Source organism: Sceloporus undulatus, chromosome 7 (genome assembly GCF_019175285.1).
Source record: "Sceloporus undulatus isolate JIND9_A2432 ecotype Alabama chromosome 7, SceUnd_v1.1, whole genome shotgun sequence".
Taxonomy (NCBI): Eukaryota; Metazoa; Chordata; class Lepidosauria; order Squamata; family Phrynosomatidae; genus Sceloporus; species Sceloporus undulatus.
Window position 1 is genome coordinate 26,740,998 of NC_056528.1, and position 18,890 is coordinate 26,759,887.

General features: G+C 44.1%; 1 protein-coding gene across 7 annotated transcripts in view; it reads right to left on the bottom strand.

The window, feature by feature from the left end:
• The window catches only part of PIP5K1C (phosphatidylinositol-4-phosphate 5-kinase type 1 gamma), a 56,725-nt gene that overhangs the window by 19,062 nt on the left and 18,773 nt on the right, over window positions 1-18,890 (bottom strand). For 6 of the 7 annotated variants that reach the window (XM_042478946.1, XM_042478942.1, XM_042478943.1 and 3 more), the window contains exons 3-12: window positions 17,988-18,080; window positions 17,518-17,648; window positions 16,803-16,920; window positions 15,341-15,493; window positions 13,451-13,750; window positions 11,252-11,457; window positions 5,297-5,380; window positions 4,958-5,006; window positions 3,493-3,577; window positions 2,040-2,201 (exon numbers count right to left, since the gene is read on the bottom strand). In XM_042478946.1, the coding sequence (XP_042334880.1) occupies window positions 2,040-2,201; window positions 3,493-3,577; window positions 4,958-5,006; window positions 5,297-5,380; window positions 11,252-11,457; window positions 13,451-13,750; window positions 15,341-15,493; window positions 16,803-16,920; window positions 17,518-17,648; window positions 17,988-18,080 (1,381 nt within the window). Of the gene's footprint in view, window positions 1-1,252; window positions 1,427-2,039; window positions 2,202-3,492; window positions 3,578-4,957; window positions 5,007-5,296; window positions 5,381-11,251; window positions 11,458-13,450; window positions 13,751-15,340; window positions 15,494-16,802; window positions 16,921-17,517; window positions 17,649-17,987; window positions 18,081-18,890 lie in introns of those variants that run through there. The other variant, XM_042478947.1, reaches the window with a different exon arrangement.

The following is an 18,890-nucleotide window of genomic DNA, read 5'->3' on the forward strand; positions in this document are numbered from 1 at the left end:
GGGTGGTAGATGAGCGGAGCTCAATGGGCAGCGTATTCCAAAGGGCTGGGGCAGCTGTGGAAAATGTCCTCCGCGACGTGGAAGCTAACCTGGCCCCAGGCACCTTCAGTAATTGCTGCCCAGATGTTCTGAGGGTGCGAGGCGGAATGTACGGGGAGAGGCGGTCCTTTAGGTATCCTGGGCCCAAGCCATTTAGGGCTTTATAGGTAATAACCAAGAAATGAACATGGATAGGTGATGGTCTTTTTTTTTTTTTTTTTGGTCCCGTTTGCCACCAAGGCCCAAAATCTAATAGAATCCCAATCCACAAGTGTCTACCATAGCTTTAGCCAATTCCGACATGTGTTGCATCTGTAAGAATGTGTTGCAACCTGCCCTTTTTTTTTCCTAAGTAAATGTTTATATCCCTTGCAAAGATAGATAGATAGATAGATAGATAGATATTTTTTTTTTACTAGTTTATCAAAAAAAATCCCAGGGGGTCTGAATAGGAGAGTTGTTGGTCTCTAATAGAAGCGTGCTGGGCAACATTTTAAAAAGAGTTAGAATGTCTTATACCTTCCCATTCCAGCATACACGTTTATCTCTTTGGATTGTTAAACTTTTAGGAGTGACCATCAGTATTTTTTAAAATAATGCTAGACTAAACAGAGATAAAAAACAGACAATTGGATTGATCACTGGCCAGGAATTTGAAGTTTACAAACAGTGAGGTAGCTGCTTGTGAAAGAATTAAATAATTGACCACACTTTTCTCTTTAGGACCTATGTGTGTATACAGGCCTGTTTTAGGATCTCTGTCTCATTACCTAGGAATAGATGGAATTTACAGATGAGAGAGAAAAGGAGTTGGCCAGCCTCACCGATTCCCCAGTCCTTAGAATTCCTAATTGGAAAGCGGTTTAGATCTTTGGGGGATAAACCCTTAAAATTTCCCTTAAAAATCAGATAATTTACCTGCATTTAGAGATAAGGAGATACTGCACTTGAATCTCCATACTGCTTGAAGTAGTTTTTACTATTACAGCGTAACCATTGCTCAAAATTAAAGAAGAAAAGGACAGAGGAAGCAGTGATAAAAGACACAATCCACCTTAGCCTACCTAGTTTGTCCCAAATTTTGAATCAAATTCCCCCCCCCCATCCCCTTCCTCAACAGCCTTCTAAAAACCATAAAGAGGTCAGATTGATTTGGCTTCTGGAAGCCAAATCAACCCCACAGGGCTGTTTGTGGATATAATGCTTTGGTACAGGCTGCACAGGGCTGCTTAAAAGAAATTTTAAAACAGTAATAATGACACTGCCATTGCCTCGAGTCATCCAAGCAACAAAGGGACACAGCTCCCTTAGGTACTACTTTCTACTGACTAACAGAGGGACAGATCAATAGTCTTACCTTCCCCTCTGTTGTCATTAACTTTAGCACCTGCAAAAGCACAGTGAAAAGGTGAAGGAAACTGATATGTGCTACATGCTATCTCAACTAAGAGGGAAGGGGCCCAAATGAATCTAGTTCAGCCCAAGGATGTCATTTTCGGGTGTGCAAAATGAGATCATTGCCCCCCAAATAAGAATTCTAACTTCTTCAAATCTATGGTTTTCTACAAATTTTCTAGCATTGCAGTAACTTAAAACTTCAGTTGAGCATTTCAGTTTAGGCATGCAAAGAATAGGGGAAGAAAAATTGACCAAGGGAAGGAAAACACAGCAAAGAGAAGAGTTCTAGGTGTAAATGATTTTCAACGTCTCACTTGGGAATAAATTTCGAGAATGAAGGAAAATTTCATGGGAAGATAGAATTCTTATTTGGGATTGCCCCCCACCCCACCCCAGCTACATCCCTGGAGCTGTTTTACTCACCTCAGTATCCCCCAAAGGCATTGGTCAGCAACTCCCTTCATAGCTGGCCAATGCAACCAAAGTGGTTGCGGAGAAGTGATAGGAGTTAATGTCCAATGCATTTGGAAGGCATCAGGTTGTAGAAGGCTGCATCAAGGAATAGTGGCATAGATGACAGGCTGCAGGGTGAAGTACCTTACCTTCGTCATCCAAAGTGGGGTAACTCCTGGCCCCCCGGAGGTCATACTGGGCTTCCTCCTTCTCTGAGGGAATTTGACTAGCTGAAAATGCAGCCATTGGACCAGTGGGTTTGACCGCCAGCAAGGCACTCCGCCCTTTCTTTGAGGGAGAGGCTTTCAGGGCTGCAAAAGAAAAAGGGTGTCAGAAACAAATGATGGGTTTTGAACAAGTTCTGCAAAGAAGGTAGCAGAGAGCTGTGTGCCCACAGCAACGATGTACAATTGATGTAGAAGACCATTGGCCCATGCCACCTCCTTGAGAAGGGTGTACAAAGTGCAGCCCATGGACCACATGAGTCCTGAGGCTGGCTTTGGGGACTGCCGGGGTTTCCGACATCTCCCCAAACATCTTGGAAGGCCACAAGTTGCTCAACTAAAGTTAAAAGAGAAGGTGATGGAGCATATCAAGGCTGAGATCCTGATTGCAGAATGTAGTGTAAAAATTCCATAGGAGAAACACTACAACTTTTCTCTTAATTTTTCCTCAACTCACCATTTTGTTGTTGAAGCCCTCTACCCACAGCCATTCAGTGGGTGGGAGAGTCTAGGGGAGAATCAGAGAAGTGTCCTGCTAAATCCCTGTAGCCAGATGCAGACTGACAATATCATCTGCTGAAATCCACTGTAGTCCTCCAGATATGGATGCAGAACAATTACATAATCTGCTGAGACCCCTGGAGGACACTGCCAATGATGTCATTAGCAGGGCTATGGAGTCGAAATCATGGAATTGGAACCAATTTTGGGCAGAGCTAGAGATGGCAGAAATGTACCAACTGTGACTTCTTAATAAAAGCTTGTAATATTAAATGTCTAGTTTGTTACACATTTACTTTCACAGGAATTTAAGAAAGTTTCTTTTTCAGATATTGTAATCAAAACATATATATTTTAGGATCTACCCATCTATGTAACCTTATGATTTACATGACGGTAAAGAAATGTCTTCTGCAACAAATTTCTAATGTAAATTTTTTGTTACTAATTAATATACATTCGAGTTGTTAAGGAGGCAAAAATACCAGCCTTCACAATGACCAAAAAAAAACATGCAAACATACGTTAGATGTGTATGTGTGTCACTCCTAAAGGATGTCCAACCAACAATGTAAGAGCCTGGAAAGGCACCTCTGCTAGTCTGATTGGTAATACTGGGCCTGTTGGCATGTTATCTGGTGTCCTTAACAGCTAGTGAATGGAGCCTCTCTGGCCATAGCTTATTAAGAGACAGGCAGCCAGTGAAAAAGCAACACCTATCCATTCCTGTCTAGTTGTGAATGATGGGAACCGTTGTCCATCACAACCAGAGGACAACATCAGGATGGGGCAAGGCTGGTACACAGCAAGCTTTCCTCATCTTTGTAGCCTGCAAAAACAAAACAAAAATGAAAAGAGGAAGGAAGCGTACACTTACAGGAACTCTTCCTGAAGACCGTATTGGTCATGAACTTAAAGAACCGTTCTGCATAGAAGCTGGGTCTATGGACTGATACAGTGTCCTAGAAAAGCAGGAAAAGAGAACCGCATTATAATAATAACAGTTTTGATGGGGTTGGTGGGAGAGGCTTTATCAGCCGCTCACAGCTCAGCCCCCAAGGCAAAGCCCTGCAAAGCTACAGTGGTGAAAACATCAGATAGCAGCTCTTTGGCTTTGCCCTTGCAAATTTATAAATAAAATTTGGAACGCCAGCCCCTGCCTGATTGAGACTGTGATTGCAGTAACAGGATTGTCTGAGGTTACTATTACTGTGCTAGAATTATTATCCATTTCCAAAGGGGAGGGGACTACTTGTAGTCCTCTGGATGCTTTTTGACTGCAGTTCTCAACAGCCAATGGTGAAAGAAGTTAAGAGTTGCAGTCCACCCAATTTATATTGGTCATACACAATATAAACTGACAGCAATTCTTTCAGACCCCCAACTGGCTTGCAATCTAAAAATCTAAAGGGAGGGAAGGAAGGAAGGGCCAAGAGGAAAACAAATATATACTCAGAGGCTTCCCTGGTGCTACTTTCAGGAATTCTCTGCCAAAGGAAGCTGGCCTCCTCCTCTATTGCCCTTTAGTCAGCAAACAGAAACCTCCTTTCTCTTAGTATCCCTTTAGCAATTAATCTATATATTTATGGAGCAGGTTTTAACAGCTATGGGCTGTTTTGTTTTATTGATGTGTTTTAAACCTGTTCTGTGTTAATAGGAGCGTGCAGCCATTGACTTTAATGGAACTTGAGCATAGGTGATTTTTCTCATACATGTGTGTGTTTGTGACCAAAATGGATCCCCCGCATATACAAAGGGTCCACTATAATTAAATGGAAGGGAGTAAAGGTTTGCATCAAGGCAGTTGAAGAAAATGGGTATGGGGAAGAGACTAGCATCGGGTATATGTGCTTGTAGGCACAAGGAGGAGCAAGGGGCCTAAAAGCATAGACTAAAAGCATGTTATGATGCAGGCACAACCAGTGATGGCTCATTTTTTGCTAGAATATCACACCATATTAGTGTTTGATATTAGAAAACTTGATATTAGAAATACCTCTGATGTTATGAATTTTTTATAATGTGATTCCTGTATCTTGGAATTGCATTTGGAGCCTGCAGTTATGGAGCTTGTATGCCCTTACAACTGCAAAAAATCTCATAATCCCCAAGCAGGACAGTCAAATGTTACCCACACTCTGCTCCCTCCTTATTCCCCCCCCCCCAACTTTATTTTTGCATTTGGAGTTTAACAATATTTTTCTAATAAACAAAACAAAACAAAAAACTGTATGGTCCTTGGGGTAGAAGCCCATCATTCATAGATGCCACAGTAACAAGATAGTGAAGATGGCGAGCTGCTAATGAAAGTGCTCCAAGTAGTTTGTTCAACCAAAACTCACCCCATCATGAACTAGAGCCTTCCACGTATGTTCTAGTTTCTTGATGAGCCTAGATCATGGGGACAGAGGAAAAGAGAGAGAAGCAGACAAATAAAATCTGTGAAACCAACAAAAGATCACAAGATGCTGGAGTAGCATCCCCATTCAACTCAAAGATTCTATTCTAAGATAGCACGTGAAAAATGGGTTTGATAGAATGACAAAGCTCATGGAGGTGGGGATGGATTCTGCTTTGATATCACTGACAATATGGACAAGTTCTCTTCCAGCCAGCCAGGGTACATAGGTGATGTCACAAGTGGAATAGCTTCAAAGCCATGTGAAGTTCAAACTACTTACCTGTAGGACTGGAGGATATCAATGATGCCAACGTGCAGGAGCAGGCGTTCCCCTTTGCCGTTCACAGCTGGGATACCACCCATCCTGAAAAGAAAAGAGAACAGATATGGTTTGTCAGCAGCAATTTATTCAGTTCAAGATGCACACTTCAGAAACACTAAAGCAGGGCACATGTCTATTGAACAGAACAGGTCTAGGTTTCCAGAGGTGACAAGGCACAGGACAGTGGTGTAGTGTTAAACTGGGTTTAGAGAGAGCCGGGTTTTACCTGCCACTGAGTCAGGAAACTGCCAGTAAATAACTTTGGCCCAACCCAGTTGTAACCCAGGAACCAGCCATCAGTCACCCCTTCATGACCCTTGATATCAAATTAATATCAAACAGGGAGGTTGCTGGCAAGCAGCCAAAAAGGTGGCTCCCCAGTGCAGGAAACCAGACATACCATATCGGGACAGTATGGCTCAGTATGGGAGAAGTCAAAGACACTTAGCCACAGCAGGATCTCTCAAGATCGGAATTGGCATAATCCCATCACTAAGGGAGTAGTGGTAGTGAGGTGGAGCTGGAGATTCTTTGAATACAGCAGACAAAGGGAGATTCCTTCTGGGAATGAAACTCTCTTTGTCTGAGGACATTCACACCAATTGTCTGGATATTCTTGCATATCACACCTTATTCTTCTCTCCTGGGAAAGTCACTTAAGCCTAGCAACTCCTGAAACACTGCCCTCAGGATATGTTTCTTGATATAAAAACATGTGCCCAGACACTAGCAAACTGGTCTAGTTTAAAGATGGACAGAATCTCTGTTTGATTTCAGCTGGACACCTCAGTAACTGGCCACACCACGGGTCACGGGCGGCTACCAAGCCATCCTCATTACAGTGACCCCACAATTAGAGCGATGCTTTGGATTGGCATAGTATTTCCTCTTAGCCACCCTGCAACTTGTTGTTACCTACATCTTTTCATCATTAGTTCTTGTGTGTGTGTGTGAGAGAGAGTGTGTTGGTGAGTGTGGATTCTTCTTTTTAAATAAGATAAATTAATCTGGAAAACACCTCTAGAAGTTCTCTGCGTTTCAAACCATTATACAAAGTCGGAGATCCCGGCTTTCCATTAACAAAGCTTTCTCGCTGCTTTCTATTGGATTAAATTGACTTCCCAATGAATTCAATTTGTGAGTACCCTATCGGGACACCCTGCAATTTAGGTAACACAGTCATTTGTTCTCTCAACATGCCGCACCTCACGGGGTTGTTGTTGTAAGAAAAAAGCCTGGGGAGGAGTAGGGCTACATATGCTGCCTTGAGGTCAGAAAAGGAAAGGCAAGACAAAAATATGACTAGATAATAACCACACATGCACAGGGCACAGAAGGTTGGAAAGGACCACAAGGACCATCTAATCCAAACCTTTGTTATAGATTCCTACATGGTAAGGGGTTGGATTATAAGACCCTTGTGGTTCCCTCCAAGGGTATGAGTCCATATCTTGTGCATGTGTGGTTATCATCTAGCATTCCCAAGATGCCTATCCAACCTCTGGTAAAACCTCCAATGAAGGATAGTCCACCACTTTCCCAGGGAGTCAATTCCACTGTAAATCAACTCTTACACACTGAAAGATCAAACATATATACATCATCCATCAAAGAAGGGGCAAAATCCATTTATAGAAAAGTACAAATCCTGGCTGGGGGAGTCTGGGAGTTGAAGCCCAAAACTTTTCCCAGCTCTGGCCCCACCCAGCATGGTGCATGGTTCAAAACATCTGAAGGCCCAATGATTCCATCTTCAAAAGGGGAAAAAAAGGATCCCAACAATTATCGTCCAGTTAGTCTGACATCAATACCAGGAAAGATTCTGGAGCAGATCATTAAACAGAGAGTCTGTGAACATCTAGAAGGCAATGCCATATCACAAAAAGTCAACACGGGTTTCAGAGAAAGAAGTCATGCCAGACAAATCTGATCTCTTTCTTTGATAAAATTACTAGGTTGGTAGATGAAGGAAATGCTGTGGATATAGTATATCTCGATTTGTAAGGCCTTTGACAAGGTTCCCATGACATTCTTGCAAACAAGCTTGTAAAATGTGGGCTAGACAAGGTAACAGTTACATGGATTTGTAATTGGTTGACTGGCTGAACCCAAAGGGTGCTCAACAAGGACTCCTTTTCATCCTGGAGAGAAGTGACCAGTGGGGTCCCACATGGCTCTGTCCTGGGGCCAGTTTTATTCAACATCTTTATCAATGACTTGGAAGACAGAATTGGGGGCATACTTATCAAATTTGCAGATGACACCAAATTAGGAGGAATAGTTAATACTCCAGAGGACAAGATCAAAATTCAAAATGTCCTGAATAGATTGGAAAGCTGGGCCAAAGCTAACAAAATGAAATTCAACATGGAGAAATGTACGGTACTGCACTTAGGGCAGAAAAATAAAACGCACAGGTATAGGATGGGGGACACCTGGCTGAATGAAACTATGGTGCTTTCTGCACCGCCATTTGGGACGTCCTCCGGACGTCCCATTTTAAAAAAGGGGCGTCTCTTTTAGATGCCCCTGGGCCTAGTACGGACTCCGTCCGTACAAGATGGCGCCGGCCCTTCTACAAGGCCGGCGCCATCTTTGCGTATCGGACACTGAGCGTCCGTACACGTCGCGTCCCTTGTGACATAGCGAGTGCGCCCCTGGCGCCTTGCTACGTCGCAAACGAGACGGAAAAAGAAGCTCCATTTTGGAGCTTCTTTTTCGGTCCGCGTGGGAGTCGGGCCGTGTGGAGGCTCCGGCTCCCCTACGGACTAGCCGGCGGTGGCGGTCTGTACCCCGCCCATGTGTGAAAGGGATCTGGGAGTCCAAGTAGACCACAAGTTGAACATGAGTCAACAGTGCGATGTGGCAGCTAAAAAGGCCAATGCAATTTTAGGCTGCATCAATAAAAGTACAGTGTCTAGATCAAGAGAAGTAATAGTGCCACTGTATTCTGCTTTGGTCAGGCCCCACCTGGAATATTGTGTCCAGTTCTGGGCGTCACAATTTAAAAAGAACATTGAGAAACCGGAGAGTGTCCAAAGGAGGGCAACTAAAATGGTGAAGGGCCTGGAAACTATGCCCTATGAGGAACGACTCAGGGAGCTGGGGATATTTAGCCTGGAGAAAAGAAGATTATTAGGTGAGATGATAGCCCTGTTTAAATATTTGAAGGGATGTCATATTGAGGAGGGAGCAAGCTTGTTTTCTGCTGCTCCAGAGAATAGGGCATGGAGCAATGGATGCAAGCTACAGGAAAAGAGATTCCAGCTCTACATTAGGAAGAACTTCCTAACAGAAATAGCTGTTCCAACAGTGGAAGATGCTCCTTCGGAGTGTAGTGGAGTCTACCTCCTTGGAGGTCTTTAAGCAGAGGCTGGATGGCCATCTTTCGGGGATGCTTTGATTTGGATTTCCTGCATGGCAGAATGGGGTTGGACTGGATGGCCCCTGTGGTCTCTTCCAATTCTACGATTCTATGATTTCCTAGCTCTGGTATAAAGAAATGCACATTATAAGTGTGAATTACCTTAACAAAACACACACATAAAAGATCAGATCTTCTGTACTAAAAAACCTAACATGACAGAATCTGACAACCAGAATAATTAGAAAAGAAAGGGAGGTAGAGAAAGGCGAGACTATACCATTGTTTCTGTTACACAACTGAATGTTTCTTCATACAACTAAAACAGGATTAAATATAAATAAATCCTATGGAAAACAGTTACATAAACTGATTTGCATCAAGTGCATTTCTGTCAGCACAATTGCTTTCCCTTTTGATTTTCCAACAATTGTTTAAAAAAAACCCTTTATTCACTTTTTCTCTCCTTCGCTTAAGACTGGGGAACCTGAGGCCCTTCTGTTAGATACAGCCTTGACTAGGGACAACATCTGTAGGCTTCTTAGGGTTACAGCAGGGTGTTTTTTTTACCATGACAATTTTAGTTGCTATTTGCAATTAAATAAGCAAGTGCGACTTAATTAGGGGCAATGTGTAGAAGGCCACAGGGTTCTTTTTGAGAATGGAGTAAGCATATTTTGACAGCAACAATGTTAGCTGCAATTTGCAATTAAATAAGCCACATATAAATTTGTCACTGCAAAGAGTCAGCTGATCCACTGCAAAGAATTAAAAGGCTGATGAACACTCTGCATACTACTCCTCCCTGCTAGTGTAGTGACACAATACTGGAAAGATTCTGGAATGTTTCCCCATCTTCCCTTTCCACCCCAATTCTTATGAATCTCATGCACACAGAAAACCAGCAAGCCCAGTGAAAAAGGCAGCGTGTAGAATTGCTGGCTTTCTTAGGAACGGCGGTGGCAAAGATCATGTTCAGAAACACTGACTGATTCCCAGCCACCAAGATCAGTAAGTCTAATGGGCAGTATTCAAAGACATGGCCATATTAGGCTGATTCAACACAATAAGACATAAATGAATCTTGGAGCACCTATGGGGCTAACTGTGGGAAATAATTTTTTAGAAACTTTCATGGGACAGTAGGCTCAGAGATGCTAACTCTGACGATGGCAAGACCATCAGTTCGAGGACCAGACACTGCGTGACAAAGTGAGTTCCCATCACTAGTCCCAGCTTCTATCAACCTAGCAGTTCAAAAGCATGTAAAAGTGCAAGTAGATAAATAGGCACCACATTGGTGGGAAGGTAACCAGCTGCGTTCTGTGCAGTCATGCTGGCCACATGACCATGGAGTCGCCTTTGCCAAGGCTGGCTCTTTGGCTTAGTATGTATGTATGTATGTATGTATGTATTTATACATACCCCACTCTTCAGCTAAGGCTATCAGAGCGGCTTACAATGTGTGAATTAGACATTTCCCTGCCATCAGGCTTACAATCTAAAAAAGACAAGACACAAAATGAGAAGGGAATGACAGTAGGGAAGGGGGAAAGTCCAGCACATCTGCTCTCTCTCGGAGGCCTCTCTCCCCCTCAAGATGGTGGTCAGAAGGAGGGCTCTTCTTCTTTCCAGGCAAGGCCTGTTATTGCTGGCCTGCGTCTCTCCCCGTCAAGATGGTGGTCAGAAGGAGGGCTCTTCTTCTTTCCAGTAATGGAGATGAGCACTGCCCCTACAGTCGGACAAGACTTGACAACTTTGTCAATGGAGAAATATATTCCAAAAATATGTATTTGGACAGAAATATATTCCAAAATGGGTTTGTGTACATCAACTGCAATAGAGGCAAAAGTTGTGGGCATGGTGATTGGGTGATAAATACAGTTTTCAACTATGGTCAGGTAAGAAAGGTTTTACACACAAGTGGATGATGTCCTTGGTCTAGTGCATTTGCAACACGTTTGCAACAAGTTACCATTCTGGAACCAGTAGGGAAATCAGTAGTCATAGCATCAATTCTGCATTAAAAAATACCAGGTTCGATCCTAGATATCTCTGGACAGGGCTACTTAAAAATCTTGTCCGAAACCCAGGAAAACCACTGCCAGTCATAGAATCACAGAATTACTCACAGAATCTCAGAGTTGGAAGGGGCCCACCAACATCTGTTTGAAGACTTCCAAAAAAGAAGAGTCCATCACTCTCCAAGGCAATTGATTCTACTGTGGAACATATCTTAAAGTTAAAAACATTTTCCTAACGTTTAGGTGGATTCTCTTTTCGTGTAATTTGAATCCGATCCAGTCAGTAGCAAGTCACTGTACTGCGCTAGATAGACCAAAAAGCATAGTTCCCAGGTTGATTCCCCCTCACTTGCAAGTAGACCTTTCCCAAACTTTGCCACTTCCAACTTTCCAGTCCAAAATTCTCAAATCAACACAGGACACCACAACCTTAAGACAGGCAGCTCCATTACATCTAACACACGTAATGTCTTCAGTGACACTCCTACAGAGGAGCAATGTTTCAGCCGCTCAAATTCCACTTACGTGTCATCTGTGTCGATGGATTCCCCACGGGCAGCTCCACCCTGGATTGACTCCATGGCCGTAGAGTACAGGGCCTTCTGGCCCATGGGGCGCTTCTCATCTGAAGTGCTCTGGGCACCATCTGTTTGTCGTTCCCGCTCCTGTTGGTCTATGTTGTGCACTCCAAGTAGCAGGCTGTAGTCCATGATCTTAAAACTCTCAAGCACCTGGAAAAACAGAGGACAAAATAAAGGAGAAAGGAAAAAAAAGGAATGAGGGAAAACTCATCAGTTATGCTTCATAGTTAACTTTGCAGCCCAATGTACCACCGTGGCCAAGATCATAAAACTGGAAGGATTGTAACTCAGGGGTTAAGTCACAAGGAAGGTGCCAGGTCTGACCCCCACCATCTCCAGTTAAAGGATGGAATAATAAGATGGCAAAATTCTGTCTCCCTCTCTATCACTATTATTATTATTGTTGTTGTTGTTGTTAACCTTTATTTATAAAGCGCTGTAAATTTACACAGTGCTGTACATACAATCTTTTTAATTGGACGGTTCCCTGCCCTCAGGCTTACAATCTAAAAAGACATGACACAAAAGGAGAAGCGAGTGGTGGAGGGGAAGGGGATGAGGTCCAGCAGTTCCTCTCTACCTCCAAGGCCTGGACCAAGGCAGGTGGACTGGAGGGAGGGCTTGGCTTCATAATGGATGGTTAGATAACAGTATCTAACTTGGAAGAGACCCCGAAGGCCATCTAGATCAACTCCCTGCCATGGAGGAAGACACAACTAAACCACTCCTGTGAGATGCCCATCCAAGGCAGGAGAGGTCACTACCCTCTGAGGCAGTCTATGACCTTATCAAAAAGCTCTTAGCTTGGCTTTTACAGTGAATAACATTAATGTTGTTCACTGTCTCCTGGTATCTAGAAATTGTATTCCACTCAAGATAAAGGTTTCCCCTCTGACAAGGTTGTCAAGCCATGTCCGACTGTAGGGAGTGATGCTCATCTCCATTACTAAGCCGAAGAGCCAGCGTTGTCAAAGACAACTCCATCATCATGTGGCCAGCATGACTGCACAGAACACTTTTACCATCCCACCGAAGTGGTATCTATTTATCTACTTGCACTTTTATACATTTTCGAACCAGTAGGCTCACTCAAACATTCATTAAAAAACCCATGGCTATTTATATTTACTGTTTGAATTGTTTCTTCAGGAAGATGGTTGGCTTTTAAGCCTAGGTGGGCAATTAGGTAGCAGCCTGGATCAATTAAGGTGCCCCACCAGGCTGTAGCCGCTTACACAGCAAGTCTAAATACCTCCATTTTCATCTGTAGTCCTCAAAATGGCAATTGAAAATGGCATCACGTCACTTCCTGTTGCCATTTTGAGAAGGATTATGATGGAAATGGAGGTAATTAAGGGGGTAAAATAATAGAAATATAGACTTGGCCATTTGGTCCAATCGCCCTCTCAACGTACAAACTCCAATGAGAACATTCCTATCAGATAGCTGTCTAGCATCTTTCTCTAGTCATTTTCAAAAATAGCTTGGATGTCAACAAAAATAAAAGCCTTTGCAGAGACCTCACCACCTCTTTAGGTGACTAGTTCCATTGTCACACCACTCTCACTGTTGCTATGTTCCTTCTGATGTTCAAACAAAACACATAGCCCAAAAAACCCACAAAAAACTATGGATGCCAACCATGAAAGCCTTTGACTTCACAAACCTTACTCTCCTGTAATTTAAAACCATTAGATCTGATCCTACCCTCTGGGTCAGCAAACCTGCCACCTCCACTCTGGGACAGTCCTTGAGATATTGGAAGAGGGCCATCATGTCCCCCTTGAGTCTTCCCTTCACCAGGATGAACAGTCCCAACTCCCTCCATCTTTCCAGATGATGATGATGATTATTATTATTATTATTATTTTGTTCTCCACTTCTATCATCATCCTTGTTGCCCTTCGCTGAAACAGCTCCAACATGTTGAGGCTGCCCAGGTGGAAATGTTTTGTGCATGTGGGAACTCATGGCAATATATATATATATTAAATTGGAAGAATAAAGGGACATTGAGGACTAGTAGGGGGTTTCAGGAGTGGGATTCAAAAGATACATTGAGCCCATGGGTCACACTTTCCTCCCATGTGCTTTAAAAGATAGCTTAGGGATGCTTTGAATATATAATTCCCCCTTGACCTACCAAGCAGTCTCTCTGCAGTGTCTTCACAACGGCACTGAAGGTATCTGTGTCTAGCATGATGCCTTCAGGCATGTCCTGCATGAAGTCCAAGTCCTTGTAGGTGGGGCTTGACTTCTCTTTCTCTTTCTTGGATGCCCGGCGTTTGTACGTTGAGCCCTTGAGGTCATATTTCAGGTGCATCTTCACCACACGGGGCAGGATGTTGTTCATCACCACCACTCGGATATTCTTGCCCCCAGACTGGACACAGTAGAGGCCGTAGAACTTTGGCAGCAGCGTTCGGGGATTCTGGTTCAAGTTCTGGAGACAATTGAAGGAAAAATAATGTAAATAAGTGGCAGTATGAAGGCTTCAGCAGACAAGTAACTCTGCTTTTTCAACACTGATGGGAAGGTATCTTATATTGTGTTGTTTCCTCCCACGTCAGATTAACAGGACCTATGCTAATTAATTGCAAATTTTATCCACTGAGGGAGAGATGACTGGGATGGAGTCCCTCCCAGTTCCAGGTCAAGCCTGAACATAAGAGGTAGGAGTAGATCTTAGCCCCAGCTACAGCAAGAGCTAGGCCATTAACAGGCTAGTTTTTGGACTCATTTAAACTTTGGGGGGCTGAATCATAGATAATGTGACAGCCCAATGCTGTCCAGACTCCTCAGATGTCTTGAAAGAAATGGGGAGCTGAAGCTGGGGCAGCAAGTCAATCATTGGGCAAGTCCACCCATGTCCACCTATGCCAGGTGTCTTCACCAGCCCTGACAAATGCCCCATCCTATTTCATCACAGCAAATTTGAATGACACCTCAAAGGGGGTGAGTTATAAAGACCAGTACCTTCCTAATTCCCTGTCCCTCACAGCTGACATACTGAGGGAGAGGAAAGATTGATAGAGCTGGCTAGTCACAAAAGTTGACTGCGAGCTGTGACAGTGGAGTGGTTCTCCCTTCTTTTTTCCCTTGCTCTTGCCTGATGAAGGTTTACTCTTAGGCAGCAGTAAAAGGAGAGGTGAAACACTTTCCCAGAAGAGCCACTGAAATGTCCTGGCTTTTCTTCCATCCCTCTGTTGCCGTCTGATAAAACGTGTAACAGTTTCATTCCACCTTTCCCTTCACAGAATTTAGCACAGCATGATATGAACTTGGGTTCCCACAGATCTACTCCACATGGTTGTAGGTCATCCTGAGGTTTTATCCTGTTTAAAAACTTCAATTGATATAAAAACTCCAACGAGAGTGTGGACTGGGGTTGGCTACAGGACTCATACAAGTCCTCTGTTCCAACAGCTTACGTTTTAATTTGTAAGCCATCTTGAATCCCAATCTTGGGAAAAGGGCAGTGTGTAAATGATTATGATTATGACAATAACCGTAACTTTGTGTGATTCATAGTCCACCTGGAGAATGTTTGGGGGCAAACTTGATTTTGGGGTGGGGGTAGAGTATAGACCTCCAAAGTCTCCTGGAGATCCCCTGCCTTCCACAGTTGACAACCCACCCCCCACCCCCACCTCCACACACAAGGAAAATAGAAATAATACCTTGACATGCATTTAGATCAGGGATGAGCAACTGTTGGGATTAGAGGACTGCCCCCCCCCCCCCAGAAAACAGGGAGGGGATACTCCCTGCCAAAAAAATTAATTTGCTCCCAAGGGAGTGGGGGAGGCATTTTTACCAGTCTGCCACAAGATGGCCATGTTTTGGTAGTGCTTTAGTTGTGCCTTCTTATATTGGCAGGGGTTGGACTAGATCACTCTTGTGGTCCCTTCCAGCTCTTAAGATCCTGTTATTTCAACCTTCACATTTCAACTTATAAACAGTCCTCCCTACCGGCAGAGCGGTCCATCTGCTACAAACCAACAACGGCCGAGAGGTGGCTTCTGGCACGCACCATATAATAGCCTGGAAGCAGCTTCTGGAGAAACTCCGCCTCTTTGTGCATCACGGTTTTGATTATGAACTCGTCATCACTGGTAACGTAGAAGAGAGACCCACTGGCTCCAGGGTTGGACAGCTCAATCAGGGGTTCATTGCATAATGAATACTGATGGCAAAAAAGGAGAAGAGAACATTTAAGAGTAGACAGGAAACTAAACCCAGCAGGCAGTGGCGTCCCTGTTATGGTATCCTCCGGTGTGGGGGGCGAGGCTACCAGACAGGGCAGGAGTGGGGTTTCAGAACCGGAAGGGATGGGGATTCAATAAGGAGGCAGGGCAGGCTCAGCCAGGCCAAGCACATGTGGCCCCCGCTCCTCCTTGCCATGACTCAGTTTTCCTCAGGGGAGAATCAAGCCATGGCAAGGAGCCAGGCCAAGTGCATGTGCGTGCGCGCACACACACACACACCGCCTGCACTGTCTTGTCACAGCTCAGTTTTCCTCCAGGCTCGGTTCCTTGCCACAGCTTCATTCTCCTGAGGGAAACAGAGCTATGGCAAGGAGGGGCAGGATGGTGGTGGTCTGACCGGGTGACACTCCCCTCTGGTAGGATCCAGAGCTGGGAACAATCAGATTTTGGGGGATTACAACTCCCAGAATCCCACAGCCAGCATGGAAGACTTCTAGAAATCGCAGTCTGATTAAGCAGATGGGAGTTCATGAAAGCTTATGCTGAATTGTGCTGTCTCAAAGGTGCTGCTAGATTTCCCTCCCACTTTCCTTCTTATGCTGAAACAGACTAACATGGCTATCTGCTTGATAATGTAGCAAAGAAAATGCAATCTTTCTCAGTTCCAAGACTACACTTCCTTAACCTGCCCCAACCTAGATGTTTTGGGATTATATGTCTCCATTTTTTAATCTAGAAACCAGCAAGACTGGCCCCAGATATTTTGTTGCCAGAGGCAAAAGACAAGATAGCAATCCCTCCATCCATTTCACATATAGACTTCAGCACTGGCAACTGGATAGTATTCCTCCACATCACATCTAAGGGCAAAACAAATGGATCTCTGGCTCTACTTTTTAATTGGGAGCCAGCAAGACTGGCCCCAGACATTTTGCTGCCACAGGCAAAAGACAAGATAGTAAATCATCCCCCATCCATTTCACATGCAGAAGCCAACACTGACAACTGGATAGTGTCCCTCCTCACCACAGCTGAAAGATTAGTACAGACAGTGCAGAACAGGCTGTTTCCAGAGCTTTAAAAAGTTATTTTGGGGGACAACAATTGGCTAGGGGATGCTGGGAGTGGTAATCCAAAAAGCTTTGGTTCTGTGACATGCGCAGCTGTGTCTACCAAGAAAGGGAAAGGACAGGCAGACTGCCAAAGTCACCCTCCAGCATTTGAAGCCAGAAGAGATTGTTTGGCTCTAGATTGTAACAGATTTGTCCCTAGAAAGGGGAAACATACCAAATAATCATCTGGACGAATGCCGAAGAGTTCTCGGAAATACCGGAAAGCAACAGGTGCATATGTTTTGAACCTGAAGTCAGGGTAATGGTGCGCTGGAGTTAAGTTGCTGCCTTCACTGTATTTGGAAAGGAAACACACAGAGCAAGTGAAGCCCTCTCCTCTGTCTCCAAATGGTATTAACTATTGTTCTTCTGCTGTTAAAACCAAAGATAGCGACAATACATCCCGCTCCCCATGGGCTTTGTCGTTTGGGGACTTCCCCACCCTGCTCTGAGATGGGAAATTGTATCTTTAGGCCTGTTCAAGCCAGATCAGCAAAAATGCCATTTATGTGACTATTAAAGTGTTAATGAACTATTACATCATTTCAACTGTCATGGCTTCATCCTAGGCAAATCTGGGATTTGTAGGCTAGTGAGATACTTAATAGTTTTCTACCAGAGACCTCCAGCACAGTGTGCGTACACACACACCACCCCCTTTTTGCAACAAGCCTTGGAGATGTATAAAGCTATTCAGAGAACCTTGGGAGATGTAGTTTAGCTGAGAATAGAGCTCTTCAATGCAGCATTTGATTAAAACAATTCCCAGGAGGTCTTATGATAGAGCCATGACAATGAATGCATCAAGAAATTGTGTGAAATACAGAGAAACCTTTGTTTTGCTTAACACAAACACAACCCCTATTCCCAAGCTTGCAGTGTCAGATTACCTGGGAAAGAAAATGCTCTCCACTACATAGAAGTCCTGCATCAAGACGTCCCTCTCGGGCTTGGAACTGAGGTTTCCCACTGTATAGCCGATCCCGAGCTGGATGGCCCCTTTGAGTGTGGTGGATGTGGTCTGGGGTAGCCAATAGAGGATATAGTTAAACAGGAGGTCATTAAAGCAAGATTCTGACTCTGCCACAATAAGGGCAGAGAGGGACAAGATATGGCCTTTCAGATGTTATTAGATTGAAACTCCCATTGCTCACCAACAATGCTGTCTAGGGCCAATGGGAATTGCAATTCAACACATCCCTAGGGTGGAAAAAGCTTGGATGGAGGCATGAAAAAGCATGACATTAAGTCCAGAAACAAAGTTCTACATTGGTGCTTAGTCACAAAAAAGAACACAGAAAAGCTGGCTTCTCTGGTTATCCATGTTCTCCACTCCGCACCAACCTCCAACAGACCATACCTTCTTGTACGTCGTTTCACCTGATGCATCAACCCCTCTGTGACCAATCTTTTTTCCCTGTCCAGCGCCTGGCTGCCCGGTCAGCGATGGTGCCTGAGAAAAGGAGAGTTTCAAAGTGAGTGGGAGTGAGCAAGAAAAAACTGATCCCAAATCAAAGAGAGAGGAGTAAGGACGAGGGTGGAGGGCAGTGGCCAAGGCAGGTGAGAACTAGCCTCTTCAAGGGCAATGAATTTAAGAGCTACCAGAGGAGTACCACCACTAGATGACTCTAGGTGAGAGTTCTCTAAACTCTCCTTTCTTGATGATGTTTGCATCCTCTACTGTTAAAACCCACTGGGCTCTTCAAACAGCCAATAACTGTTAAAAGCCCATTCTATAAAAGCTACATTATCTCAACTGCCATATAAAAACAAACTGAGAGCCATTAGCTAAGCTAAAAGAAAAGGCAGCCTCAGATCTCCCCCTAGGTACATCTTTTCCTTCCTATTAGCTAACATGTTAAAGACTGACAAATAAAGTGCCCAGGGAGTTCCAGAGAGAGATCGAAATCTGATTTTAGAGGCTGCCAGGCTAATCTATGGCAGCAGGGTCCCCTTGGACAGACTTCAGGCTTATGTGATCATGCTTCAAATGGGACAACCATGTTAGCTGGTCTCAGTATTTTTAAGACTTATGTTTTTGAATTGATGGAATCAGAATTTGAAACTCAACTTTGTGCAGCCTGGGACTAGCAACACAACAGGTTCACTTTCTGGACACCACAGCACAGCTACAAAATGGACATCTAAACACCACACTATATTGCAAACCCACTGACCACTACATGTACTCACATGCCTCCAGTTTCCACCCAGAACCATAGCCTACAGCCAAGCCCTCCGATACAATCGCATCTGCTGGGAC